Here is a 27,796-nt window from a genome sequence, read left to right as displayed (position 1 = left end):
TTATCCTACGTTAATGGCGGGGTGACCCCGAAAATTCTAAACTCGTAAACGTTACTCTTCCGTCGTAGGTTGCTCTGTTCCAACTTGGAGACGTGACGTTGTTCCTGTCGGTGTACAATCGACGAAGAGGAGGAATGGGAAGGAAGGGAAGAGAGATGATCGGTTGGCTGAGCTTGGGATTAAACAGCTCCGGTTCGGAGGAGCTTCAGCATTGGAACGATATGCGTGCCGCGAGACAACCGACGCAAGTTCAACGCTGGCACACGTTGCTACGCCCTTGAGACAACCGATCATGAACGAGTTCCTGTTACGGAGAAACATTTTTACGTGTTTAACGATTTACGAGTATATACGGTTCGATCGATAGAAAGAAAGAGGCCGCGGGCCGTGAATACGCATGGTTGAGATCGGATCAGGATACATCTCGAGGAGGAACGGCGAGCTTCCATCGAATCGCCGTCGTGTACTGCCCGAAAAACCGAATATACAGAAGTCAATAATGTCGGTCTGTCGAACCTGCGAGAATCAGACGATGCTGTCATAATTTTTTAAAAAGCACCTGTGCTAAAACTCTGAGTTCAAAACTCTTATCGATGTACCAAGTACACTCCTTTTTGATACGCCGGACGGAGTTGAGGGTGTTTTCAGCATACATATTACGTATGTATATTAAAACAACATAATGCAACAAGAAACAAAGAGTACACACTTATTCTATACACGTGTATACACGCACATGTACACATAGGACACATATACACATTTCGTCGGTCCCAAAAAAAGTCGAATTCGCACATTAGCAGGCGGACCGCGAAACCAACTCCGACTCGATATGTGCCTGAGCCAACTTTAATCGTTTATTTTTTACTTTGTGCCTTTCACCCTTTCTAGGCCGCGTGTCCGTCGACGGAGAATCGTCGTGGGATAACCGGAGTCGAGTCGAGAGCCCCGTTACGAATCCTCTAAGTCGTTCACCTTTGGACGAGCTAACTATAAGCGAACCTATAACCTCTCGACTCCGCGACACTTTTCAACGGATATTCGATTCGCAACGGTTGCTCGTACGTACGTATGCCATGTATGAGCCGTATACGACGAATCTTGTTGTTCCGAGCACATGGTTCGAGAATGGATTGACGCGCAACCGTCAGAGGTTTATCCCTTGTTCGTGGATGTTTCTCGAGCACGGTGCCGATCAGTGAGAATGTTTCGAGTGGAACGCGAGGCTGTGAAACTCTTCTGTAAATCTTTGCTTTTTCTTTTCATTGCACGCGACGCGTTATTTTCGTACGGTCACTTTCTTCGATGATACAGTACTGCCTTTCTGTATGGCTGGGGTTCGTTGCTAGGTTCGACCAGGGACCCGCGAAAAGTTGCTTCGAATCGCGGCTCGGGATCGGAAACGGTTCAGTTTCGAAGCAGGTAGCTGTCCTTGCATTTGGATTCGACGATGTCGTCCAATCATAACTTTCTTCGTTTTCGATTCTACAGAATGACCATAACAAATAGCACGAGATAGAGATGGAAGTATCGTAGGCTTTAGACGATCTCGACGATCGCGCGTTACTTAGGGAAATGGAAATTTTACCATCAGAAGAGGCAATAACGTTTTACTGTCGTAGAATATTTCAGAAGCGGGGTTTTGTCGATTCCGGAGGCAGTGTTACGTTACTACTAGCTTCTGTTGAATACTAGGTATCTAGCAAAAGTACACGTTTGCCACGTAGGGAGGCAATATTTATTTCCGTCTTGATAGAATATCGAGAATTAATGGGCATGTCACTCGGTCTTTTACAACTCCTCGTGAAATATCGAAAACTTGGAGGGGATGACCACTTGCCACACAGGGAGACAATACTATATTATCGGGTTGATCGAAGAAACGAAACGAGTGACGATACGAAGTTGAGTACGTGCCGGGGAGGATGACTTGTCGCTTAGGAAGACTGCAGACCTAATACGGGAATGACGATTTGTCTTTCAGAAACGTTGTAAAGGGACCTGGTGGGAATAACGACTTATCACTTAGGAAGATAGTATCAGGGATTTGGTAGGGACGACGACAGGTTACTTAGGAAGCCATAATTGGAAACGATTACTGGAAACGACTCGTAAGCTAGAAAGACAATATTAGGGACCTGGTGGGGATAACGACTTGTCGCTTAAGCTAACGAAGCTACATGAATAAACTGTATTCAGAAAATGGCGGGAACTTGACGACGATAAAGACTTGTCATTTAAAAGGATAGAAACCTTACCCACTTAGAGTGACAATACTGTATCAACTAGAGGGTTCGATAAAGCATTTCATCGAAGATCCTAGATTTCCTTAGATCATCGTTGCTATCATCGCATAGACGCAACGCTTCAACGGTTATCACCTCGTGTCTTGAATGTTCGCGCGTGCACGATATCGGCTGATCTCGAGGGGTTAAACGGTGAAACGACGAATGGCGAAAACGAGGAACGTATACGAGGATAGATTCACAATTCAATGACGCACAATAAACTCGCAGAAAAAAAAGTAAACGCACCCCGTAAACGCAGATGTGATCGTAGAGTTGATATTAACTTAAAATACTAACATTTAGGATGCATACACTCGATCACGAGGTTACACGATAGAGATAGAGAGACGTAATCACCTTGAACGCGTTTCTAATTAGAAGGGAATTGGTTACCGGGCGAAGCGGACGACTGATCAACGGACAAACAGATGCTGTGAATCGTAAACGCTTGACTTTTTCAAGCTTTAGCGTTTTAGGTAATTTCAAACGACGATTAATCCATGCTCGAACTATTCTCACGTTTACGTACGTAGACACATTGTGTAACGCGATTGCAAGGGCTCAGAAGTTCCCACATTTTTCGGTACGTGTACGTATGAAATCGTCCCTTGTTCACGTGCAAGCAGGACCGCCGATAGAATTTACGGGATCCGGGACAAAAATCGAACATTCGATTACGGGAATTTACGCGTTTAGAGTTTTTGACGTTGCGTCGGATTAGAAAATCTAGCCTAAGCGTAATCCAAAGCCAATCGAAACTCGACTTATGCAACCGTAGTTATAGTTTTCGCCTGGTCAGCGTCTAGATCCTAGAATCGTATTTCGTTGACCGAGAACAAAAATAATACCAAGCGGTTTATTTCATTTTTACAAACTACGAATATGTTAAATGCGAAGTCCTCTAACGTTGACACACGGCAGCGAAGTGCTCCCGCTAACGGCGGTGTTGCGTGCTAACGTTCTTTTTACGATAAGACGCTCTCTTCTTAACACAATCTCAACGACAAACGCCTTTTTCGATTATAGAATACGTCGCCAATAATAAATACTCGATAAATCGTAGCCTCGTTGCGTTAGTTCAAGAGATTTTGAAAGACGCTCCGCGAGAACGAGAAAAAGTGTGTATTAGGAACATATGTACGGATAGATCGATGTGATGGGTATCCGAGTTTTGGATAGGGTTCGGAGAAAATCGGATAACAGGCCAAAAGTTAAGGGTAAACTCTTCTAAATCGCGAGTGATTTTAAAGGATACCCAGCACACCTCTGCCTTACAAGTTTCTCCCGATTTCTCTCGATCCGAGTTCCTAATCTCGAATATCCACGCATCGCTAGCGCGTATGCGTTCGCATAATTCTACTTTTGGTAAATTTTAAATCCGTAGCATCTTACCTAGCATTTTATTAGGATACTTTCGACTTCTGAGTCCTGGTAACATAATTATATATTGTACAGTCTGTTTATAAACAACACGATGTCGAAATAGGGATTCGAGAAAATGTTTGTTACGAAAAAAAAAACGCGTATGTTAGTGTTCTCGTGGATTGATCGATCGCACGCGATTACCAACAGGATCAGAAAGTTTTTCGAAGTATTTACGATAATTAATTAACGAGTAGGGCTTTTTTCAGGGTAATTTCTACGCCTTTGACTGTTTTCAATTTGTTACGATATAGTTGTAATTATATCGAGGTATATCGAAGCATACGACCGGCTTTTTCTTGCGGAACGTGAACGAAGAATTGTTGATCGAGAAAACGCTTGAAATATCTGATGATGGCGAAAAGAATGCGTGGAACGATTACATTCTTCATTTTTGTTATTATCTGTTAGGTTGTTGTAGATCAAATGGCTGATTTCTTCACAAAATCTGCATTTAGTAATGTTGTATTGTGTACTCGGTTCACTAGACTATTGTATAGTTTGGTTCACGTAGTTATATTAAAACACTGATAGATTTTATTAGAAAGTATTTTCATTAAAATCTTACTTTTCGAGTATTTCACTTCGATACATGTTTAGGTGTAATCTATAATCAGTCATTTTTTATTAAGAATATTAATGTAACGTTTATATAGTTGTTTTCATTCAATTTTAAGCTTCAAATCGATGTACTGTAAATGCTTTTTTGCCTATCAGTTATTTGATACGCAACAGCTTAATTGTATAGGATTTGGCAAGTATGAATGTATACAGCGAAGATATTCGTAATTCTTATTCTCCGATGTTCTATTCTATTGTGTCGCTTTCTCGAGTGTTCGGTGCTTACACTGTCAATGAGAAAAATGAAAAAAAAAGAGGAACAAACAAAGAAACAAAAAAAGTAAGGATCGCGAGGATTATAAACAGACTACCGTTGGATTTTTATCTATATTTTATCTACAGCACTCTTTCTCGAATAAGTATTAATTGAAGTTTGAACGTCTACTGCACAAAATAATTACCTTAATCAATGTTATTACTTATAAATTAATAATGATAATTATTATTATATCTGTCGCGTTTTATAAAAGTGTACTCTAATACAATTAAACAAATAAACTTACAAATAGTTGTTATCGAAGGCAAAGAAAAAAAAAGTGAAAAAGGAATAAAACCTGTCAAAGTACATATTTCTCTAATAGTTCTTGCTTTTTTCTTGCAAGCAAAGCCTCCTGTATGTCTTGCTGCGAGGGTATCGATTTTTGCGCGGTCGTTTCAATTTCTTCGTCTTCCTCTTCCGACTTCTTTTCATTTTGCGCCAACCATTCCTCTACCGCTTTTTCTCTTGCTTCTTGTTCAGCTTTCTGTTCCAAAGGTAATAAAATTCCATCGTCGTCGTCTCTGTAACCATAGTAGTCCGCGTCTATGTCCTTCATCAATTCTGCGCGTGTTTTACGCGGAGGAGGTGGTGGTTCTTGTTCAAACAATTCTCTGACTCCTGGTAACTCCTTTGCTGCTCCAAAATACTTGTAGCCACGATTTCCAGGTACCTAAATATTTTGTCGTAACAATTATTCTGGTAAAAAAGACACTTTCATTTATCAAGATATAGAAATATCTTCTTACCTCACGACCTTCATGATCTAACATACGTGGCCCTACTCTGGAATAATCTGGACCACCTAGTTCTTTTATCTGAGCCTCCCAATGCCGCTTCTCTCTCAATAACTTATTAATTTCATCGTTCAAATCTCGAATACGAAACTCCCCAAGACCTGCATTTTGTATCTGTGCAACTTTCTTTGCAATTTCTCTGATTATTTGCATTCTCCACTTTTCTGCCTTCCGCAAATCTCTGCATTCGGAGGCTAGGTACGGTCTCCTTTCTTGTTCTTTTCTGGCCCCTTCGTTGCTTTGAGCTGCTCTCCAGCGAGCAAGCGTGGTCCTGTTGAAGCATTGACATTGAAACAAATATGTAATAAGACAAAACTTTAAGATATACATTTGTGAATACTTACATAGCCTTTTCTGCGTTTCGCGCCTGAAATAAAAAGTTACAATTACATTATATACATTAGAAAAGAAATATTATTTTCGTACTATGCATAACAGTATTTGTTATGTACTTACCATTCTGTTTGTAATACAAACGACAGTTTAAACAAAGTGTCTGAATATGATATCGTGGTGCGGTTTTTTGATTCCGAATACAATCCATAACAACTTTATAGGTTAGAATTCTTCCGTGTCTTCGAGGTTATGTTGTTATATACAAGGTAACATGATTATCACGTGTAAAAGTAGCGTATGAAAATAGAGTTCGTGAGACGGTTAGTATCGATCATATGCGCAAATGAAGGAATCTAAAAATACTGCCGACATGTATTTCCCGCTTAATAAATTAATTATTTCAGAATAACATAATATCTCCTTTTACTATTACGCGTATAGAATACTCCAATTAAACATATAAATTTTAAGAATAAATCACAGTCTTTATTTCGCAGTATGGATATTTCAAATCTGGTATTAAAACCTAAATTGAGATAAATAACCGAATAATATCACCTATATAGACCATGGAATCGTAATTACTATAATAAAAACAGATTGAAATAAAAGGTAAAATTTCGTTGCTTTATTTTGAGAGCATTCGAGAATCCATGATGAGACTAATTCAAGGACGCTGGACAGAGGTCAGTGCGTTTCGCGAATCTTAAAAACTCTGGACAAAGGAAAGATCCACGCATTTGCAATCAACAAGTCAAAGCGTAAATACCTTCGTTGACCGGTAACTATTGTTTCTATTTCTTTTTTCAATCGTTTTAATTAACGAACATTGTTATAGTAATTCATGGTCGTGATTAATTTTACAGGAAATAATATTCAATTTTGTTTTTTATAAACAGTATTAGTGCGGTAATATTCTCGAAGCAAAATGTTGAGTAAGTACTTTTCTTAAATTTCATTATAACTTCTAATTTCATAACGTTTATCATACGATTTATTCATCGACAATCAAGTGCGTATTAAATCAGTTCGAGGTCATCTTTCCCGCGTTTTTTCTTTTTATTAACGGTGACATCTAGGTATTCAAACGTGTCAAGCACTTCTATCATTCGAAATTATTTGTTTTAACAAAATTGAAGCATAAAATATTGCTTAATTTTATATTTTAAAATTGTTACTTTTTTTTTCTAGAATTAGTGGTTTTGACAGTACTGCTTTTCTGCAGTGCCATAGCAGAAGAGTGTGAAAACAAGGAGGAACAATGTCCAGCTACAACACGAGCATTTTTTAATCAGGACAAAGATTGGGCTCAAGCCACGACAATTTATGATTTTCATGCTCGAGATATTAAGGGCAATGATGTGTCATTAGACAAATATCGTGGTCATGTTTGTATAATTGTTAATGTAGCCAGCAACTGTGGACTAACTGACACGAATTACAAAGAACTTGTACAATTGTACGAAAAATACAGCGAGAAAGAAGGATTAAGGATTCTTGCATTCCCATCTAATCAGTTTGGTGGTCAAGAACCAGGATCTGCAGAACAAATTTTGGATTTTGTCAAAAAATACAATGTCACTTTTGATGTTTTTGAAAAGGTTGATGTTAATGGAGACAATGCTCATCCTCTATGGAAATGGTTGAAGACACAAGCAGGTGGATTTGTGACAGATGGTATCAAATGGAATTTCACTAAATTTATCGTAAACAAAGAAGGGAAAGTTGTGTCTAGATACGCACCTACGACTGATCCCCTGCAAATGGAATCTGAATTGAAGAAATTATTTTAAACTTCTCTATATTTTTGCATGCCTGAATCCAGTTTTGACAGCATTCTGTTTTACTACTCAATTATAAGAACAAATTATATGTCTAGCATCGTAACTTTTGTATCTTCTAGAATCTAGATTATAAGCTAAGCATGAAGTTGTCTTTCGTATGGCAAGGTAGTTTCTAGAATAAGTGTACAACATTGTTATATGTGCCAGATTCCTTGATAATAAAATCCTTTTCATAGTTTATAAACAATTTTATTCGATTCGGACTCAAACATTGTAATATACCTTATTTATCATATAAATTTCTAACACTGTAAATGCAGACTGTACAAAATGCAAACTGAATCATTGTGATCCAATGAGATTGCTTGTTTACGACTTAACATACATTAAATACATAAAATAAACGCGTATGGATCAATAATGCACGTATAGGGAACCATTACGAATTCGCATTCGCCGTTATCTATGTAGAACGATATTTCCTTCGTGAACTCTGCTCCTCTTAAATCGTTACCTTATCATCTAAACGCGATCGTTAACGTCGCACGATAACGCTATGTACAAGTTTTAATTACATTACCACTTATCGAAAGTTGTTAAACGATTTACGTTTCTTATTGCGCTGTTCATATTGCATATCGCTTTTTAGTAATTGCCATTGGCATAATTGGGATGGGTTCAAGGTGGGCTGAGCTCCTTCGTCCGAAATTATTGGAGTAGGTTCAGCACCGAGTACAGCAGGTTTTTCCTTAAAAAAAAAAGTAGCAATGGAAATGGATGGTAGGATTTTCATTTCTTAAAATTCGGAACTTGGGAATTTGGAAATGACGAGATTTGGAATTATGAAAGTTGAAAAATTCTTTTCGCATTGCCATTTTCCCTATGGAAATGTACTGTACTCGGTGAGCATGGAGAAACAAGTCCACCTGACCCATCCTACACGAAAGTTCTAATTATGCCAATAGTAGTCTCAGGCACTTTCTGGTATCAGTCCTTCGCGTAGCAAGTCCGTTGTATAATCGTTCGAGAAATATTTTTGACGATAACATGGAAGGACTCAACGAACGTAGAAATAAATAGAATTTAATAAATTATTAAACCTCAAGCGGTCTCTTTAACGTTGATGGTGGCCATCTCGTGATCAGAATGTTTGTTCCTACCGTTCGATATTCCGTTCACAGCGTCCTCACAGGTCTGAAAAAAAACGATGAACCTCGTTGTACAATCAATTATACGCGATTATAAAGAGCAGCTCTCATGCATGCGAATATCGAAAAGTGATATATAAGCCATTAATCGGTTTAACGTATTAGAACAATGAGAATAAATTACCCATAGTCTCTTGTTGTAATTCTACCTTGTAGGAAGGATTGTCGTACGCCGACGTGGTTTTACGGGAGGATATGTCAGCCTTACTGCTAGTTCTTCTTTTCATTAGCATCATCAAAAGAATTAGAGTCGACAAGATCGCTAGAGATGCGACAATGGCCACTACTACCAAGGGCCCATAATAATCACTTTCGTGAAGGGGGAGCGACGCAAGCTTTCCTGCTGAAAAGTGAAAATACTAAATACTTATGGCGTGATATAATTACAAATGTTCCGAAGCACACATTTATTACAAAATAAGCAGTTATCGATGTATAACATGTTAACTTTACTACACATTTTGCATACCTTGATGAGAGACCGTACCAGGTAGGAGTATGCCAGGCTTGGTAACAAAGTCCTGTACGTTACTTTTCTTGATCCTTCCGTTGGTCAAGTAAACCTCGAGCCACAGACGATACCTGGTGCCCGGTTTCAGGTCGCTGATCACGGTCTTCGGGTGGGAATCTCTCTTGGCGATCTTGAACGTACTCGTATCCTCTTTACCGCTGTCGCTTTGATAGATCGCCCTATAGATGTTCACGTATTTGTCTTCTGGGTAAGGCACTCCGCTCCACGTCACCTCCACATCCGTTGATTTGATCGTCTTAATTTCTACCTTGACGTCGAACGAATACGGGTCTGGTTCCATCGACGTGGTCACGCGAATCTTCGAAGGAAAGGAAGAGACAACTTGAAAAACAGGTTCTTGTCCGTTGTCATTCGTAATTAAAGGTAACTCACCGTCTTCTCGCTGATTAGTTCCGTCAATTGCCCCGGGAATGGCACGAAGTAAATACCAACATCGTAAGTGGTCGACGGTTTCAAATTTTCGATCACGTAATTCTGAACCGCCCTGTGGATCAACGGTGTGGCAGCGTACATCTTGTTTCCTTGCTCCTTGTACCTTAGCTGAACACCGTCGATGAACTGCAACTCGTATTCGGTAAACGTCCTCCACATTACGTTGACCCAGGTAGAATTGACCTCTGTTGCTTGAAGTTCAGCGTCGATCGGTATCTGAGGTGGTAGCGTGGTCGCCTCGGCTCTCTTCTCCAATGTCCTCACGCTGTAGATCTTGCTGGTAGGACTGTTGGCCAGATCCTTTAACTTGACCGTGATCTTCACCTTGTACTCGGTGGATGGCTTCAGATCGCCTAATTCGAACTCTAGCTGTGGGGTCGCGATCAGGTCATTCGGAGGAGCGAATACTTGGGACTTCCAGGTGGAGACGTCAAAGTTTCTGTGGGACAAACAGAGTTTATTGCATTTGTATTACTTCTCACGTAGAATTATTCTTTGCCCAAAATCGCGATTGCTGAAGAATTGTAAAGAATTACAATTTTATCTCGAGGGATCGATAGACTTCGAGCAAAAAATAAATTCCATGGTTGCGGTATTAGACGGACGAAGCAAAGTACGTTTTATCGTTGGTGTATCGCAGCTCGACACGGCCATGAAGCCCGACCAAAACTTGTGGAACGGTGAAAACCAGACGAACGGTGTGCTCATCCAGGGCTTCGAGGATCTGTACGGTGACTTCGTCCGCGGAAGAAGCAGCAGGGAATCCTGGGATGGTACCAGGCAACGGGAAACCTGATGGTACGTTATGTTCCATGCCTAAAGTTCATCAAGAGTAGCTCCATGTTATTATAATGTATTAGTTATCACTGTGTACACGTTAGATCAGTGACAGAACAATGACTACGTTGTTGTTGTTAACAAATAAGACAAGTATTATACATTAGAGCGAGCGATTTGTAATATCAAGATTCGAGATAGCGTTGCCAATTAACAGGGAAGAGTTGTGCAAGTCTGACCTACACAACAGTGATGGACAACTGTGCTCGCGGGGGTGCACGGTTACATAATCTGACAAAAATGGTGGACGTTCCTAGGCTTTACCCTCGTAGATTTGTCTTAGACTTCGTTTAAGCCCTCCCTAATACTCCACGCCCGAGTGTACTCTTTGGGAGTTAAGACAGTTTACTTTTATTGCTCGACTGGCAACTTCTCGGATCCCGAAAGTATTATCCTAGGCACAGTTGCCCATCGCTGGTCTAGAAAATGAAGCGGAGATCGCCGCCGGTTCTCGACCGTATCTACGCGAATTATCTCCTGCTATGAACTATAAAAGTTTCGTTTACCGAACAGGGACGAACCTGACTGGTTGGGCGTTTGTGCTGCGAACGGATGGTTCAAGTGCGTGAGTCCTGAATGCGGTATGTGAGCGTCAATGTGAAGAGTAGCGGCCGGAGCAGCCGGTGGCACGTTATGGGGTATGGCCGGTTGGCCGGGATAGTGTTGGAACGGTCCAGGATTAGGATCGTGTTGGCCGATGTGTGCTAACAGTTCCTCGATCTGCTGTGGCGTGTTCGGTATGTCTGGCGTGTGAATGTGATACGTCGTCTGGCCGTTTTCGTTCTTTTGCGTGTAAACGTGAGGAGGCTTCATGGGCTTCTTCGGACCACTGGCCGACGGACCAAAGTACCCTGGTTGAATTTGATTGTTGGGCGTGTGTTTCTGACCCGATATCTGTTGATGGATATCGTACAAGCCTGGGTGGCCTTCGGGTGGATTATGGTCCAGTTGTACCAACCCTGGGTGTTGCAGATTAATAAGATGATACAATTCTTCGGGAAGTACCTCTTGTTCGGGATTCGGTTTCGGTCTAGTGGCCAATCCTCCCGGATGTTTACCCTTGTCCGCGTCGAACGCGTCGCCCGAGGGAGTTTTCTTCTTAGGATTCACGGGAACGATCACGTTAGGATCGAGACCATCCGCGGCTAGTATGGAAGGGACATAAGCGGGGCCTGTCGCGGAATTGTCGAGCGGCGCGTTAAAACCGTTTTGAGGAACGTTCGCGAATCCTGGTCCATCGTGGTGTGGATTCAGCGGAATGAATTGCGGATGATCCGTCGGGTGAGCGATTTTCTGAGTGGGCGGTAGCTTGTTAGGATTCAAGGGAGTCGGTATGAACGGCTGATTCTCGTTCGCGTTGACGGGAAGTAGGCTTTTGTCGGGGAATTTATCCGGCGCCAACGGTCCAGGAAAGTAGTCGTCTTTGTGCGGTTTCGCGATAGGCTCGACCGGTTTCTTGGCGTCCGCTTTCGACTTGGACTTCTCTTTCGGGATCATCGGAGGTTTCTCAGTGTGGGGAGACAAGTGGAACACATCCTCTACGGTGGGATGAGTGGGTTTGTAGTCGGGACTGTACGGTCCGTTGTACGGTACCGTGGGGTGTCCAGGGTCCATGGGGTAATGGAAGAGTCCGTGGGTGGTGGTGGTGTCTGTGTGCGCGTTAACAACGTCTTTCGAAGTCCCACGTCCCGGTTGCTGGCTGGGCCCGGTCGATCCCGAGTTGTTAGTCGGTCTTTTGCTATCGAACGTGTCTGTGGCTAAGGGGCCCGGGAACGCGGGCGTCGCGTTCGTTCCTGCAATAAGCAAAGTCGATTGTCACAGACGTGGTCGTCGAATCGAATCGTGTCGACGAGCTGTCCGTAATCCTTCATGCATATTTACAGCAATACGGTCCAAGTATGTACAAGCGCGGCCGTACAGAGCATGCATTTACAGCCATTCCTCTTCCTGTTCGAATCAGTGTACGGTGTCTCATGTTAGATGTAGGAAGGATCTCGTTCACGTATTCGTGTCTTTTCATCGTTTCTCGAAACAGAGGGATCTAGGACGAGGAGGATACGTGGTCTAGCGACGAACGGTTCAGACGACGCGACCAAAATCGATGATAACGGTGCGACAATGAAATGTGCAAAATTTCTGGGTATAGTCGAAAATATGTACACTTCGTTTACACTGGAAAGTTCCAGTCAGGTCCGCGGGACAGTAAGCGTCACCATCTACCCAAAACCAGTCTATCGGATCCTCTTCGCGGTCTCTCGAAGAAAACTACAAGGACGTCAACGGTAGTGTCACCGCCACCAGGGAAACCACGTTAACGACTCGAGAAATTCTACTTTTCAAAGATTCGCTGATAAACGTACAGAGCATCCGTGCACGGACACAAAGATATTAAGTCGTTCCTAAGGAACAAGCTTATTTTCCAATTTCGGTACCCTGTACGTCCATTCTGCGAGAAGGAAAATCGCTGTACTCTTCCTCTCGTTAGCGAACATAGGGAGACTTTCTTTTATCGCTACAGTACGGATTTACCTGGTAGCTGACTGGACGAATGACTGCAACCCCATTCCAGACAGCACTCGTCATTAGGCAAATGCATCAAGGCAACCTGGTACTGAGGACAAGGCAGAGTCGCAGGTGGCAATGCTGGGACCGGTGGACAAGCAGCCTGACAGGATACATTTCCCATCTCGCAGTAACATCGTTTCTCGCATCCGGTCACGTTCGTGGGCAACTCGCTCCAGTTGTCGTACATGTTGCCCTCGTAATTGCAAGACCCATTATTTCTACATCGCACTTCCTGTAAATGTTGCACCGATTATTACCTCCTTAGACCTTAATTAATTGAAACGTCATTAAATTAATTATGTAACAATGACGGCGAAGAACACGAATTCGAAGAAGTCATTGACTGATCCCTATCATTTTATCATCGTATCATAGAGGAAGTTAGCTTTACCTGAGGACAACAGTGTGGGGGTTTTGGGATGAAATTAGGAGGTACAGTTTCCCAGTCCAAGCAGTGGGGGTCCAAAACGTCCAGTCCAAAATCCGTGGGGCACTCGATGGTCAAGCACTCCGTCTTGCCACCCTCTACGCAGGTGCAGAAAGAAATGCATTCGTCGTACCATTCGGCTCCCATCTTGTACGTTTTCCCCATGTGGCTGCAGGAATTTTTGTCTGCCATTTTGTCCGAGATGTTCGTCTTGACCACTTCCGCGGGAAGAAAGACCTGCAGGGCCGGGCCTGTTCGACTTCCTTCGATCACTCGCACATAGTACGAGTGGGCGGGTTCCAAATTCGACAAGATACCCTCTGCGTTAAAGCGTTTATCTTTGAGTAAGTTGATCGGTTCGATAAATTTCAGCCACCTCGTAAATGGCTCTCACCTCTGTCGGGTTTCTGCTGCCTCCACACGTGATTGTTGTCGGATATTTCTACGGTGACGTCTTGAGGATTCTTCGCGGACAACTTTAGCTTGATCGCCGTCGAATTGAGGACCTTCACGTCGGTAAGGTTCACGGTCAGGTCGTTCGAGGTTTCCGGCCTAATCTCGTGGTCACCTAGAGTGACGTCGCAGAGGGTGATCGTGCAGCAAGAGTCTCTGAACAAGGAAGACGAAAGGAACTTTAAATGAACCTTGACGTTAACAAATTTAAATGCGACGAGGATCTGGTACCTTGGATCGGTGAGGACAACGCAACGGTCGTGCTGATTGGTCGCGGAGGTCGTGTCGTTCGGTGGACACCTCGCTTGACACTTTAGGTTACCGCCGGCTTCGCAGATGCAGATTCTCGAACAGCCATCCTCTACGCGTTGGCCTCTCATCACTGTTTTGTTCCCGAACACGCAAGTTTCCTCCGGTTCGGGTGCTACATTACGATAGCGAGTAATTTAATCTCAACATACGTTTGATTGTTTCGAGAATCCAAAGATTTTCGAAACTTTCAGCGTAACAACGGCGAATCGAGACTCACCCGAATCAGCAGCGCAGACCAAAATCGCGCAGCACGGTTCTTCGCTGACCAGCTTTTCTTGGCACAACGGGTCCTCGATTCCTCTATTTGCCCTGACATATGGCGAACTGCAAAGTGGTTTGCAATCCATTGCCACGCCGCCCTCGCCGCACACGCATTTTTCCTCGCAGCCCCTCACGATCTTCTCGCCGATCGAATAAGTATGATTTCCCTCTACGCATACCGTCACCATTGGCAGTAGCGTCGAAGAGATATTTATGGCAGTTTCGTTGTGAAGAGCTACGTACTCGCCACCTGCAGCAATAGAATTTAATTAGGTAGGTATTCTTCTCCATCATCTCATCCCAATCGTCATATCCTACCATGGCACCGTACCTATCATTCTCATTTTTACCTAGATACTGTCTAAGGTAGTAGGATAATAGGAAAATTAAGGGTATTCAGGATAAGAGAGAATGGAGGATAGATCACTGCTTCCTACCATTTGCCTATTAAAAGAGGTCATCGTTTGCACACGAATGTACAAGTGCAAAGCGTTTCAACATCTGACAACTACGAGTTCCCAGAGTTATCGTAATCGGTCGATCAACATCCTGCTGCAAATTAATTACCTTCGACTTCTTTGTCGTCGTCGTCCATGCTAACGTCGCTCAGGTCGGTGATATTCGAGTGCAAGGAGTTCGTTGGTTCCGGTGCCGAGATGTTGAGGGCTCTACCTCTAAACTGAGCGGTATCTTCCATTGCCCGAGCTTCTGTAGTGCTACCGGTGTTCTCTAACGTCGACGGGGAGCTGCTCACCATCGACAATTCTCTCAAGATCGTTTCGTTCGACGGAGTTACGATAGGTTCGCCACGAAACAGAAAGGGAATCGTAACGGATGCAAGGTCTATCGACTTTGTCGTAGTCTCTTCCGCTGTCGACATCGAGGTAGTCGTTGCGGGCTCGCTCGTTTCTCCTCGTTTCGAGTCATCGTCTTTGATAGCTTTCTGGTACTTCTGATCGGTTTTGATCTTGAAATCTACCGGTTTCTTTTTCGGCTCTACCGTTGTCTTGGAGTCCTGGTCTTTAGCAGGGTACTCGGACTTCCGCTCGACGGTTTCGTTCTTTTCGCTGCGAAGCGGTTCGACACCTGGCACCTCCTCGACGATGCTACCTGTAAATTTCATTTTTTATTTAGATGCGAACGACTACGTTCGAGGATATTTGTTAACGTAATCGTGCGAGAGACGACTCGCGCATAATGGATTCTAAACAAAGCTGTCATTCGCTCGGTATTTTTCCCGAGGTTTTTCAGCCGTCCCGGCAGGAATGTAACCGGATTGGTCGACCCCTATCGAAAGTCGAGGTGACCATGACTCTTAATCGTCATCGCATGAATGGGGAAGCGTAACGGTGCGACCGGTTCACACGAGGCCGATGTTCGTCATCGCGAGCCACCTGACGTGGTCGGCCGTTCGTTCCAAGATACTGTACGTAACGATTTTACGTGTAAGTAGGTGACGGTCTCCTTTTCTGCTTGCCGTGTGCATACATATCGACGATGGCCCGAAAAAGAAATCCGGCTCCTTATCTTTCTTAACTTCTTACAACTCGCTTCTTTCGATACTAAATTTCAAACCTATAACCTTACTACCGTTATATCGATCATACGTTTACGGTGTGTAATCAGACACACAATTATGTTATTTACGATGCAAATTTTATTTCCTCCGCTTCGTGCAATACGAAACGAATGTAAAGTAACGGGTGATGAGGGTCATCGGCGATCGATGTATTTAGCACGAAGCAATTAATACTCGCGATCGCGATTCGGTATTATCGGGAGAGAGAACGGTGAAAAGGATCCATCGGATCGAAGGACGTCCAGTGCAACGATACCGATATTTTACAGACGATCGCGTGCACACCGCGAATCTGTACCGTTTGGTCAGGATTATGGTTCTAAAGTTACGGTATATGCCGGTAATGTTTGGTAATTACGATTCATTGCAACGAACGGTATTTCGATGCTGCTTACATCATCGAGCTGCTTCTAATCCTCGTTACGAACGAGTTTCGCGGCAGGTTTAAGTCGCTCGATCCCAGAACCGTAAAATTATGTTTTATTTTAAAATAACCACTTACAGATTATCCTACATACCGTTTCAAATCCGTGTTGTGCATTAGAAGTGTATACTCTTCCGACGAAAAATCGTTTTTCGGTGAGCGCAGGAATGGGAGACCGGAAACAGCTGTTTCTAGCGTTATCGTCGACATCCATTTCCGTATGTCGAGAAACAGGTTGCTTTCGGTCTCGAAATGATTATATCCAAGAAAGGTAGTCGTGGAACGCGGAATTACTCATCGTACATTAAAAGGATCTTCACTCGGCTTGCTCGTCGCCGGAAACACCGCGTCGTCCATGAACTCACCGTGGACAGCGCGTTTCGTTGTGCGAACCTAACTTATTGTTACTTACGTGCACCACCGTGCAATTACAGATCAAACCGATTAACGTCATAACACTTTCGGTGTTAAGATACTCGTACGTAGATGAAACGAACGGACGAAGATTTATTTAACGCACGATACTAAACTGATAATTGCAGCGAGTTCGTAAATATTAATTAATCGAATAATTTATTGCGTTCCTTCCGAGAACATGGAATCAAAAAAGTCTCGGGCAATAAAATTTCCATTTACATTCTCGGAATTATACCCGTATACTAGGGAAAAAAGAAAATCTGCATTAGCGATAAAAACATCGGTAAGAACGTATATCAGTAATAATAATAAAATTCTATTTTCTCGGAATTCTCGATCATAAGCTAGAAGAAACCCCTCGAACAGCCTCGGCAAGACCTTGAACCGTAGTTACTTCCAGGTAGAAGGTGATGTAAACGCGGCAACGAGAGGAACGTTCCACTACGTAACACGGTCGTGTCTAAACGGAGAGAAATTTAGCACTTCGAAGCCAGTAAACGAATTTTCGTTCCGCGTAATCGTTCTTGTACCATGAACAGACCATCCTTTTCAGGCAGCGTTATATGCTTCCTCGCGAAGAAAGAGAAGATTTAAGAGGCGTTTCGAGCTCGAAATCGGCCGACCGACAGGAAAACGAGCGCTCAAAGATTTCGAGCAGCGAAGAACAAATCGCGATAGACTTTTCGACGAGCGGACAGTAAACTATCTACGGAAGATACTTTCCAATCGTTAAGCTTATATCAAGAAGTCATAGTTTCTGGTATTCCAGCGTTTCGGTATCGCGACTATTCGATAACGTGAAATAATCGGTTAATGGTCGTTTGCTCCAGAATTAGCTGGTGTTTTACACGGCGAGGACTCGTACGAAAGGCTCGAGAGCAAAATGAAAGGTGGAGAAAAAAAGAGAAACAGAAACTGAACGGAATAGCCTGAAGGCAAGGTGACGAGGAGAAAGAGGGAGGTTCAAATAGTCGGTCACCGAGCATGCCTTTGACCATACGGTATTCTATCCTACTTGCTACTCGCCGCATGATCATTATTTCGTTTCATACATCACGTTTCGCCGCGGTGACTTTACGTTTTTTCTTTTCTTTCTCAACGACCGATGACTCGTTAACAATTGCTTTCGAAACGACCTATAATTTCGATCGTTTACTCTGGCAATATTGAAATTGGACGATGAAAATCGTCAACGCCCTTTTTCTGGTCGCGCGTCGACGGACGAGGCAGAAAAAGTGCTTCGGAATAATTCATTAGAGAAAATTTAGTTATCGAGCAGTGGCAAAAGTGTTTCGGAAGAAGCCAGCCAGTGTCGTGCGCTACTTGGCCCACAAATGCACACGTAGCATGCTTTTGCTTCGCCAGTTACATTTCACTCGTCAGACTTTTCCAAGCGACTTTTACGTTCTGCACGCCACTGAACGATGCTCCTCCGTGGTTTTTGCCTTCTGATTGAAAGCGATTGATTCGATATCGCGTGCTCGCCTTCCATTCTGCTTAGATCAAGTAAATAACGGTTTCTAATGTAGCCACATAATTGAACTCTTTCTTTCTTCTATCATCGATCTTTAAATGTTCTCACATTTTGGATATTAACATCGAACATAAAAATTGAACGTCCTAGTAAATTTGAGAAGTATAGAACGCATTTGATCAGTCGATTATTATTCGATCGGTTCGAGACACACGACTTCTTTCGAAACGCTCGAAAACCTGTCTCGCTGGAATGTGAGAAAAAATAGCGGTTTTAATTTTCGAGCGGTGTTCCACGAGATTGAGTTCTGTTAAAGATGAAAAGCGAGGGTTTGGAATGGTGGCATTTTAAGAGCGAGAGGCTACGCCTCGAAGAGGAATTCGTTTCCTACGATTACCGTAGGTTGAAGACAAAGCTTCGTTCGAGACAATTGTCGAAGATTTCGCAGGAACATCCAGGAAGCATTGTGTATTCGTTATTTATTTCGAAGTAGCCAACTGGAGCATGAGCAGTTAACGAAGAAATTTATTATTTTACTTAGTAAATTGTACGATTCACTGTACAAAGTCATCAAGCTCCAACTGCTAATTAGAAGGCTTAAAAAGCTACGCAACAAAGTCACTAATAACTGTAAACAAAAGTAAATTCAGAACTTTTCAGACTTTCTATAGCAGTATCTTCGCGTTCGATCGCCGCCCATTGTTTCTATTTTCTGTTCTACTCTTTTTGTATCGGAGATACTAACATAAGCATTGGTCCCGTGAAACTAACGGTTCCCATCGCAGGAAGAACGAGCTCGTGATACCGGAATGCGAAAGGCAAATCGAATCGTTGTCCGACCGCTGCTATTTCCATCTGTCAACCTGTTGGTTTCTAGGTAATCGGGCAACGTACTATTTCGTTCGACGAGTTGACGGAAGAAAATTCAACAAGATTCCAGTATTTTACGCGTTCTTATTAAAGAAATTTCTGTTACGTTCAAAACTTTTACGCGTCATTTGTAAAGTATTTCTAATTAAACGAATAAAACCGTCAGCCATATCTGGGTGATCCGATATTATGCTTTCACTTCGCTGCTTTGAGCAACTACACTTTACCTTAGATGAATAAATCTAGAGATTGAATAATGGAATCGACCGCAAGTGTTCATGATGCAACCAGTTTATCGATTCTGCTTCGTTCGACAGTGCAATATAATGCTTCACAAAATCGTGAACTCATTTCAACATCTAAGAGATGCGCATTGTAATTCATTATACGTCGCATTCCTGTATAAATGTATCGATTTAATATTTTATACAGCAAACAGGTCTTTTCTTAAACATAAATACGCTGAGGGACTTGTAGGAAAAGCAACCTTCCTCAAAATTTGATAAACCAGTGTGCAATTCTGTAATCTTTTGCTACATCTCGCTTGAATTTTTTTTCTTTCTATAAAATCTCTAAATACGCTTTCCATTGCAACCGATGCTTTCGAATAGAAATCGCAAAGTAATCTATTTACGAAAGATCGTTCGCATGCGGGCGTTCAAGTCTCCGAGTTCAATCTACCTATTCGCTCGTTACAAACGTGACTTTATGACTCCAACGACACGTTTCAGTATCGCGACCATATAATTAAAGGGATGTATGCAATTACGTGCTTACGTCGTGAATTTTTAACGCGTACCACATTATCTTTTTCCATCGAGAAAGCAAAGAGACAGCAACTGTTAACACTTTCACGTATGAATTCATATTCTTTCCTTCGTATTTCGTTCGTACTTTAAGCAACCGATTTTGTTCGAATAATGGCCGCAGCGGAACGGTTACAAACTTTCTTCGATATGCATGCACTTCATCCATATTCGTAGAAAGCACGATAGCAGAAGCGATAGCAAACAGTTTCTAGGCAACGAAGTAACCGTGATCGATTTAAAGACAAGACGAGTTGCAGACCCGAAGCCTAGAAGAGTTCTCTGCCCTCTCGTCTACGGCGATCTTCGCGTTCTACGCGAACGGAATGTAATAGGTGTGCTCGCGTGCACGAAGCTTGAGTAATATCTCGTATACCTGGTGTACCAACAATTAAATCAACGACACGGAATTATTCGAACATCGTACCACTTATTCTGTTATCTTGACGAACTACTTTTTCAAACTCCATTATCAACGGATCGCGGCGAAATACTTCATAATTACTTGTTCAAACTATTGTTAGAGAGTTGCGTGTCAAATTTTAGATACGAAGGCATAGAAAGTCCGCCACGATTTCATAACACCAAAGTACCGTAAAATGGTACTTGTAACGCGTTAACGGAAAGCTTATTGGCCAACGATAAAACTCTCTCGTTTCTGATACCAACATGTTACAAGTTTTCAGAAGTTTGTCATAAATAATTCTCGCAAGTTTTGTTAGGTCACACGGCGTTGTAAACTTTTGTAACACGTATGCTTTTCAAATAAAACGCGATTCGAAGAGACTTTAATGCGCCGAGTCACGCGATCTCCATTCATTGTTGTTTCTTTCCGTCGTACAAGCACATTTCTTTCCATTGTGCTCCCGCGCGATCTAGAGAAGCGTAGGAAAGTCGATCGAGGGAAAGTTACGTGGAAATTAAACGGTTTCGATAAATAGATCGACAATACCGATAACTTAATTATCGTCCCTCGGGCTACAACGATATCCAATGGTCACTGGGAGAAAGTCGTACGCTTTTGAAGAACAATGATACAGCAAACCAGTACGGATTAATTATTTTACTTGATGTATTTGCCGCATTAAATATTCTTTGCTCGAACTTCATATTTACGATTTCTCTCAACAATGGACATCAAATTTTTTTTTAAGATAAAGTATCTTATATTTGTAAGAATAGATAACCGGAAGATTAATCGTTTAATTCCTTTTGGACGATAAATTCAGCTGGTTTCAATGACTGTTTTCCAAGCATCGAACAGGTTATGCAGATGATCAGAGGACAGCATTGTGAAGTAGTTGTAACAAAGATATCAAGGGGACCTACGCTCGTGCCAGGAATATAAAGAAGAGAATACGTTCACTCGCGTATTTATGGTACCGTTAACCAGGTTAGCTGGCTAGCGTTCCTTTATGAGACCTTCAGAGATCCTTGTTAATTTGTAATGCTTCTTTTCTTTCCGACAATAACATACGACGAAAGTAATATACAGGAGTTATGTAAGAAGCTTTTGATACATCGAATTCGGATGTAGACATTTGAAGACACTTGGCTTTAAGTTCTGGTATCTCAACATTATAGAATCTCAGTCTCTCAGCACCTGCGTCGCAGTATCTCAGAGTAGTAGAATCCAAGTACTGTAGCATCTGGGCATTGTAGTATTTCGGTGCTAATATCTTGGTCAATCGAAGCAACAAACTCGAAGGAGATTGAAACGGGAACAGTAGTCGGTGGCGTGGGACCGGTGGAACACGAAATAGAAAGTTGGCGGTAGTTGCGCGAATCAAAAAAGATTATACATATCAGAGAGACGTAATCGTCATTTAATTAGCAGGCCGTCCGCAAGAAGACGCGTATCTGTCTGGAGAGAACGTTACAGCGGGATGGTGCAACTGGCGTGCAGCGTGCACGCGCGAGACGACTCGAGCGAGTGTGCCTTTCGAAGCGAGCCGAAGGACGGACTTCCAACGATTGCTTTGCTCGGATGCAATTAAAAATCTTTCACGCGCCGTCTGCTTAACCGAGATGCACGCTTCACGGTTTAGATCGGATCTATTCTTTTCCGTTTCTTTTGCCTGAATTGTTATGGTGTAATGGGGATTCTATAGGGTGAATCTAGATTTCTCTGGAACTTCCTCGTGCTAAGAGGATAAAAGTTCTCGCGCATGCCGCTATCAACGATTCGTGAGACGTTTCACATTTTTCCGAAATATTTCCATTTCGAATATTGGATATCTCACGAGTCGTCGATGTCACTGTTGATGCTTTCTCGCACGGAATGTTTAAAAAACGAATTCGCGCGGTATCTTTGAAATTACATCCTCGTATCGAACAAAAGTTACATGTTAATGTTCCTTGTTCGATTACGAACACGTTACTTAATCACCTTTACGCGTTGTTCACCGTGTACAGAATCTTGAATGAAACTCGAGCGGCTATCGTCGTCGAATCTACCTAAGCAACCTACATTCCCTCGTGAAATTCGTTTCATTGTTTCGCTAATAACCTCCATTGTGTGATCATAGCCAGAGAAAGAGACGAGCTCCACAATAATTACATTTGTGCGTAGAGGAGTACAAAGATCCGAATAAGAAGATGGAACTTCCATTTCAGAATCATATCGCTTTTTGTTAAACTTTTGAATCCGATGAATTTCCGGATCATTGACCTAATTAATTCCGTGTTTGCCATTTACTTAACGTACCGATTGTTCGTTCGTAAGCTACATTTTGAGCACGTGTTACGAGTAATTGCGATGGCGCAATTATATCCACGTGGATTAGGTTTCTTTGGTTGGAACGAGGTGGTAAGTTGTGCGGTTAACCCTTCCCTGAGCAACCGGCTACCAGCTATCTCTATATTTTCTTTTGACACTTTCACGTTGGTTTATGATTTCAGAATAGAAATTTATACGAAGAATACGATGACGATTTAGTTGGAGCTAATTCTTTCTCCATGGTGTAACGTCGTTCCTTCTATTTGACATTCTTCCAAGTCTACTTACAGATTCGTAACAGGTACTCCGATATTGTCAAACGGTTTTTCCTATTGCGTAGGCAACATATTTTTCTGTAGCGAATACCTCAGAAATTAATCATTCAATCGTCTTCGAAGGAATCACGATTTACGACACGGCTGAGTTAAAGGTCATCCATGTGACCTTTTCCTCAAGGACGTTTGCAGGATCGTATTGACCAGTTTGTCAGGTGGATACAACGTTACCGTTAACACTTCCCACACTTCAACTTCTCTGTTTACCTGCTCGACTCGCAAAGCAGCAACGAGGGGACACGTGCGAAAGCGCAGGATCGATTTGAACGAGTGTTCCCTTTCCCCTCGATATATGTATCGATAACGAAGCACTTTTACGTGTAGTTTCTGTTAAAGTGGCTCTAACTCGACCTGTACATATTAGAGAGGACGTATTAAAAGGCAACTGTGAAACCGGTTTGCTCCGTCCACGATTTGCTCGCTCGTAATTTAGCCTCGGCAAATGTTGCAACAAATTGTGGAAGTTTGGAATTACCGTAATGCTGAACATAAACAAAACGTACCAGGGTAACTTTTTGATACATTGTAATTCGAACAAATGAAATTCTGCGATGGAGAAAAAGAAAATGGCGGGTATATGTTTCCAGAAGCTGAATGCGAGGAACATGGGAAATTATCGAATGTCGCAAGAAAGAAAAGGTGGAATGACGGTAGGTCTTTACGAGCGGAATGCGAAGAGAAATGGTGGTTCGAATCAGTGTTTTCGAACGACAGGGTTTGACGAGGTTGTCAGAGATTCCGAGGAAGCGGTAACGAGCAGAGGAGCAAAAACATCGCAGAATCGCGTGGTAAGGATCTCGATTTCCCCACTGGAATCTTCCCCCGTGGAAAGTAATCGCTGCAACGAACTTTCCACGCGATAAACACCACTTTACGGCCCACCATCGCTGTCGTGTCTTTCTTGCTCGTTTCGTTCTGATCGTCTGCCTTTACTCAGATCATAGGGGATATCGGTATATAACTGGATATTCATTTCCGCGAACGAAGATAATTAAAATCTTCAACATTAAAGATCGAATTAAAATTTCATTCCGCTTCTTGTGGAAAATCTTTAGGAAAAGATCGTCCATCCCGTTTGTGAATTCGAATACCGGATATTAAAGAAGGACGATATCGCGCAATTTCCATCGACAACAGCCGATATTCGTGTCAGTGGGCAACCTGAACATCTCAACGCGATTTCTCGAACCGATCGTCCTCCATTGCCGCGAAATCTTCTTCCTCTTTTGGAAAAAATCTCTCCGGAGATGGAGGAAAAGCCAGCGTGGCTGGTCTCCTAGCGGAAGTCCCGATTTCGCGGGAACTCGTCTTCGCGTGCCCTGATTCTCTTTTGTCAGTGATCGAATCGTCGAAGAATTTTTTTCACGATTTTATACGAATACCGTTACTTTGATGGGCGATACTCTTCTTATACGGTAGCGTTTGATGCCGAGTTACGGGGCGTTAATGTTCCGTTACGTAAGAAATTGCGAATCATGGTTTCACTCGATCTTACATTTAGAATCGATCTTCAAGTAATTAAGGGATTTGATTGGTTTATCCTGCGATGGTTGTGCACTTCGAAGGTACTTGTGTCAAGATTCGAAGAACATGCTTCTGCAAACACGTGCATATTGATGGATACTTCAAAACTGCCAGATTTGGAGGAACAATTTGAAAAACAGACATGGGCAAATTTCTGAAAGTGCGGAGACCATAACTAGAGGTGTGAAATTGGTAGACACCATTGAAAGAATCTGGCAGGTAGCATCGACAGCTCCAAATTGCGAGACACCTCGACATTATAAAAAGCAAAGATTCCCGCCGGCAGCAATCCGCTGTGCAAAAACAACAGTGGCAGTGGCGACTCACCGATGGTGGTTTGTGTCCGTGGCTCAACTTCTTGGGCCGACGACAACAGGGCGACTCCGCCTAACAGGCAAAGTCCTACGACCGCGTGCAGAAAACATCTTTCCTGGATACGCATCCTACCGCATTCTTCTGCACAGTTCCACTTAAAACACGCTGAAAACACCAGTCGTGCTCGATGGATCCTTTACCGTCTGTCACTCCGAGCGAACGCTCGAGCAGCGATCGATCAAACGTAGCTTCCCTTCGGCCAAATGAACCTGTACGACTCTCGACGATCACAACAGCGCTGAAAACACTATGCCAACGACACAAAATGGGGATTCACGAAACGTTAATTCACTCGGTTCACTGATTAGTCGGTCGATCCGGTCGCGATCCGTGCCGAGGCCGGAGGTGAAGTGCACCGGTGAGCGGGATCTACCTCCTCCTTGTGGTTCTTGCTTGCCTTTCATTCCTCCTCTCCGACCAGCCGGAGAATTCTCTACACTCGCCTTCTTACAGGCTGATTCCAAAGCAACGGACACACGCTGGGTCCTGGACACGCGATCAACACCCGCCACTCGGTGGGGGAACCTCTGCTTCTTCGAGGATAACGCGCCGTTAGGCTCTCGCTCTTCTGCTTCGCAGGCATTGGCGTAACGCGCTTTTTTGTCTTAAGTAATTTCATGCTATTTTCACTGTGCACGCGTGACGGAGAATCTATAGTTCAGATGCAGAAAGGTTTACTCCTTTAGAGGCTCTAGTCTCAAAATGGGGACGCTAAAAATGACAATGTTCAAAGATGATCCTTGGGATTTTGGACCTTCGGAACCTTCAGGAATTTCAGAACCTTAGAATTTAGATGCTCTTGAGTTTGAAATTTTGTTGAAAACCTAATATACGACTCGGAGCTGCCACTATTTCATATTTAGTCGCCTTTTGCCGTGGCTTAGTCGGTAACCGTCGATAAGTAAGATTTCCGAAGACGTAGTCGCATGACGGGTACTATTCTCGAGTGTAGAACAATTTCTAAAGTTAAACGAAGAACTTTGTACCGCAGCGATAATTCATACTGTTACTAATTTTCTTTAAGCAACGTTGTCGAAATAATTGACGAAAAAGATTCTTTAGCATAATACACGCCATTTTGTCATTGAAACGACATTTCAAGGTCGAAATTAGGAGACGCATTATACGAATCGAACTAACGCATCGACGTATCGAAGCGAAAGCGGTGAAATCGAAAGTAAGCGTGCGTTGTCGCGTATTTTCGTCTCGTGTATTTTATCGATCGTCGCTGTTACTGCTCGAACAAAGCGTCTCTCGCTGACCGCAGAACAATGTAATTTTCGATAATACACTCGCGACAGTTTCTCCTCGAGAATTCTGACAAAAACAACCCAGCGTTCGCATACGTCGTTTCTCTCATTTTATTTAACGAATCAATTAACACACAATCGTTCGGGTCCTGTTGCAACCATGTCATCTCGCAATCATTGTCATTGTATTAATTTGGAGCATGGCACGGCTTTCAAAATTTCAATTTAAAAACCTCGTTCGTACGACAGCGGCGTTTTTTAATTTCATTTTAAAAAGTTGTATTAAAGAAATAAGGGACAGCTTAGATAGGAAGATTCTAGGGAGGTTCTCCGTAAGTTTTAGGAAGGTTTAATCTTAAATCGTAAAAATAGCGAAGTTTCATCTTAGGCCCCGTGAATCAGAGACAAATCGTAAGAAGTTCGATATATTTATTGATTTAGTCATGTCGGATTACACATTCGTCTGGAAGTTTCTTGGAGAGAAAGTGTTAGTGGGTCAGGGTGACGACACACCTCCAGATGCTTCGACAAAGTCAGAACAATGGGATCCACGAATGCAGGACGCGTTCGGCGATGATCAAAAGGATTTTCACGCCGATTGTTGGAGTAAATTTCTTTTCTCGAAGAGTAACCGGTATTTCGAAGATTCTGAAGGAAATTCCTGATAAATGAGTCAGCCTGTAGACGAATCGAGTCCGGTCAAGGAAGGCCTCGGCTAAGTTTGGCCGGAGAAATCTTTCACGGAGAAAAAGCGAGTGGGTTCTATCCGGACTCACACGTACAACCATCGGTATCACCCTTGTAATGATCTCGACACGTGTGTTCGTGTCTTATGTCACGCGGTTGGTGAACCAGATTCGAAATCCTCCGCGTTAACGAAATCATTCTCCGCACCGCTCTATTATATTACGAGATCCTTCGTCACGCGAAAACGTTTTAGCCGTGTCTGAACGCTATAAGGAAGCATAAATTCTGATACTTTAATATACACGGTACTATTTTAACGCCGATAGCTTCGTGTCACGCGTCGTAAATAATCCGGTTCGATTAATTGCACACCTTTAACCCGATACGTCGAAACTTTCTTCTTAAAAGAAGAACCGAGAAGTTAACAGCTACGTCCGCATCCGGTACGCGTAGAAGGACCTAGGATCTTTTTACGAAACGACGGGTTAGTCATCGTTACAAGATTCGGATTTTCCATTTGAGTTTTAGGCAACGCAAGCTCGTCATTCGCATCACAATGAATCCGATTATTCATGGCCATTGGCGTAACTTAGCTCACCTATCCAAATTATGAAACGTTTCTAAGTTTCCATAAGTCGCGTGATCGCGTCCGGTGCGACGAATTGTCACAATCTGACCCGGAATAGAAATTCTAGTTACGCCAACGATTATAGCGAAAGATGTCATTGAATGCTAATTATTCGATTCGTTTTTAGCACAGTGCAATTACGGTATACGTTAAACGTAATAGCTTCCATTCGTTCGT

General features: G+C 42.8%; 4 protein-coding genes across 16 annotated transcripts in view; 2 read left to right on the top strand and 2 right to left on the bottom strand.

The window, feature by feature from the left end:
- The window catches only part of Syt14 (Synaptotagmin 14), a 103,083-nt gene extending 98,185 nt beyond the window's left edge, over positions 1–4,898 (top strand). For 6 of the 7 annotated variants that reach the window (XM_076536747.1, XM_012294705.2, XM_076536746.1 and 3 more), the window contains one exon: positions 69–4,898. In XM_076536747.1, coding sequence (XP_076392862.1) covers positions 69–281 — 213 coding nt within the window. In that variant the 3' untranslated portion in view covers positions 282–4,898. The remainder of the gene's footprint in view (positions 1–68) is intronic. The other variant, XR_001097156.2, reaches the window with a different exon arrangement.
- Positions 4,645–6,169, bottom strand: LOC100876292 (pre-mRNA-splicing factor ISY1 homolog). The gene is made up of 4 exons (XM_012294707.2): positions 5,841–6,169; positions 5,729–5,751; positions 5,337–5,655; positions 4,645–5,260 (listed from the first exon to the last, which is right to left on the bottom strand). Exons 1-4 carry the CDS (start codon positions 5,841–5,843, stop codon positions 4,889–4,891), a joined length of 717 nt encoding a protein of 238 aa, XP_012150097.1. The 5' UTR covers positions 5,844–6,169; the 3' UTR covers positions 4,645–4,888.
- A 193-nt stretch (positions 6,170–6,362) lies between these two features.
- LOC100881513 (uncharacterized) lies at positions 6,363–7,751 on the top strand. Of its 2 annotated transcripts, none has more exons than XM_003707236.3 (3): positions 6,363–6,501; positions 6,620–6,655; positions 6,912–7,751. In XM_003707236.3, exons 2-3 carry the CDS (start codon positions 6,649–6,651, stop codon positions 7,511–7,513), a joined length of 609 nt encoding a protein of 202 aa, XP_003707284.1. In that variant the 5' UTR covers positions 6,363–6,501; positions 6,620–6,648; the 3' UTR covers positions 7,514–7,751. The 2 variants fall into 2 exon arrangements, with proteins under 2 accessions (XP_003707284.1, XP_003707285.1); XM_003707237.3 differs by having other exon boundaries at positions 6,364–6,501; positions 6,587–6,655.
- Positions 7,303–25,484, bottom strand: sas (stranded at second). Of its 6 annotated transcripts, none has more exons than XM_076536717.1 (13): positions 25,007–25,484; positions 15,099–15,641; positions 14,488–14,781; positions 14,190–14,382; positions 13,900–14,114; positions 13,470–13,825; positions 13,043–13,310; positions 11,020–12,306; positions 10,294–10,492; positions 9,617–10,115; positions 9,182–9,542; positions 8,837–9,055; positions 7,303–8,698 (listed from the first exon to the last, which is right to left on the bottom strand). In XM_076536717.1, the coding sequence occupies exons 1-13, from the start codon at positions 25,119–25,121 to the stop codon at positions 8,691–8,693; spliced, it is 4,557 nt and encodes a 1,518-aa protein (XP_076392832.1). In that variant the 5' UTR covers positions 25,122–25,484; the 3' UTR covers positions 7,303–8,690. The 6 variants fall into 6 exon arrangements, with proteins under 6 accessions (XP_076392832.1, XP_076392828.1, XP_076392833.1 ...); XM_076536713.1 differs by having other exon boundaries at positions 8,862–9,055; XM_076536718.1 differs by having other exon boundaries at positions 8,837–9,052.
- Positions 25,485–27,796: the final 2,312 nt, after the last annotated feature.

This window comes from Megachile rotundata, chromosome 10 (genome assembly GCF_050947335.1).
Source record: "Megachile rotundata isolate GNS110a chromosome 10, iyMegRotu1, whole genome shotgun sequence".
Taxonomy (NCBI): domain Eukaryota; kingdom Metazoa; phylum Arthropoda; class Insecta; order Hymenoptera; family Megachilidae; genus Megachile; species Megachile rotundata.
The sequence above is the reverse complement of the archived record's forward strand: the minus strand, read 5'-3'. Positions and strand labels throughout refer to the sequence as shown.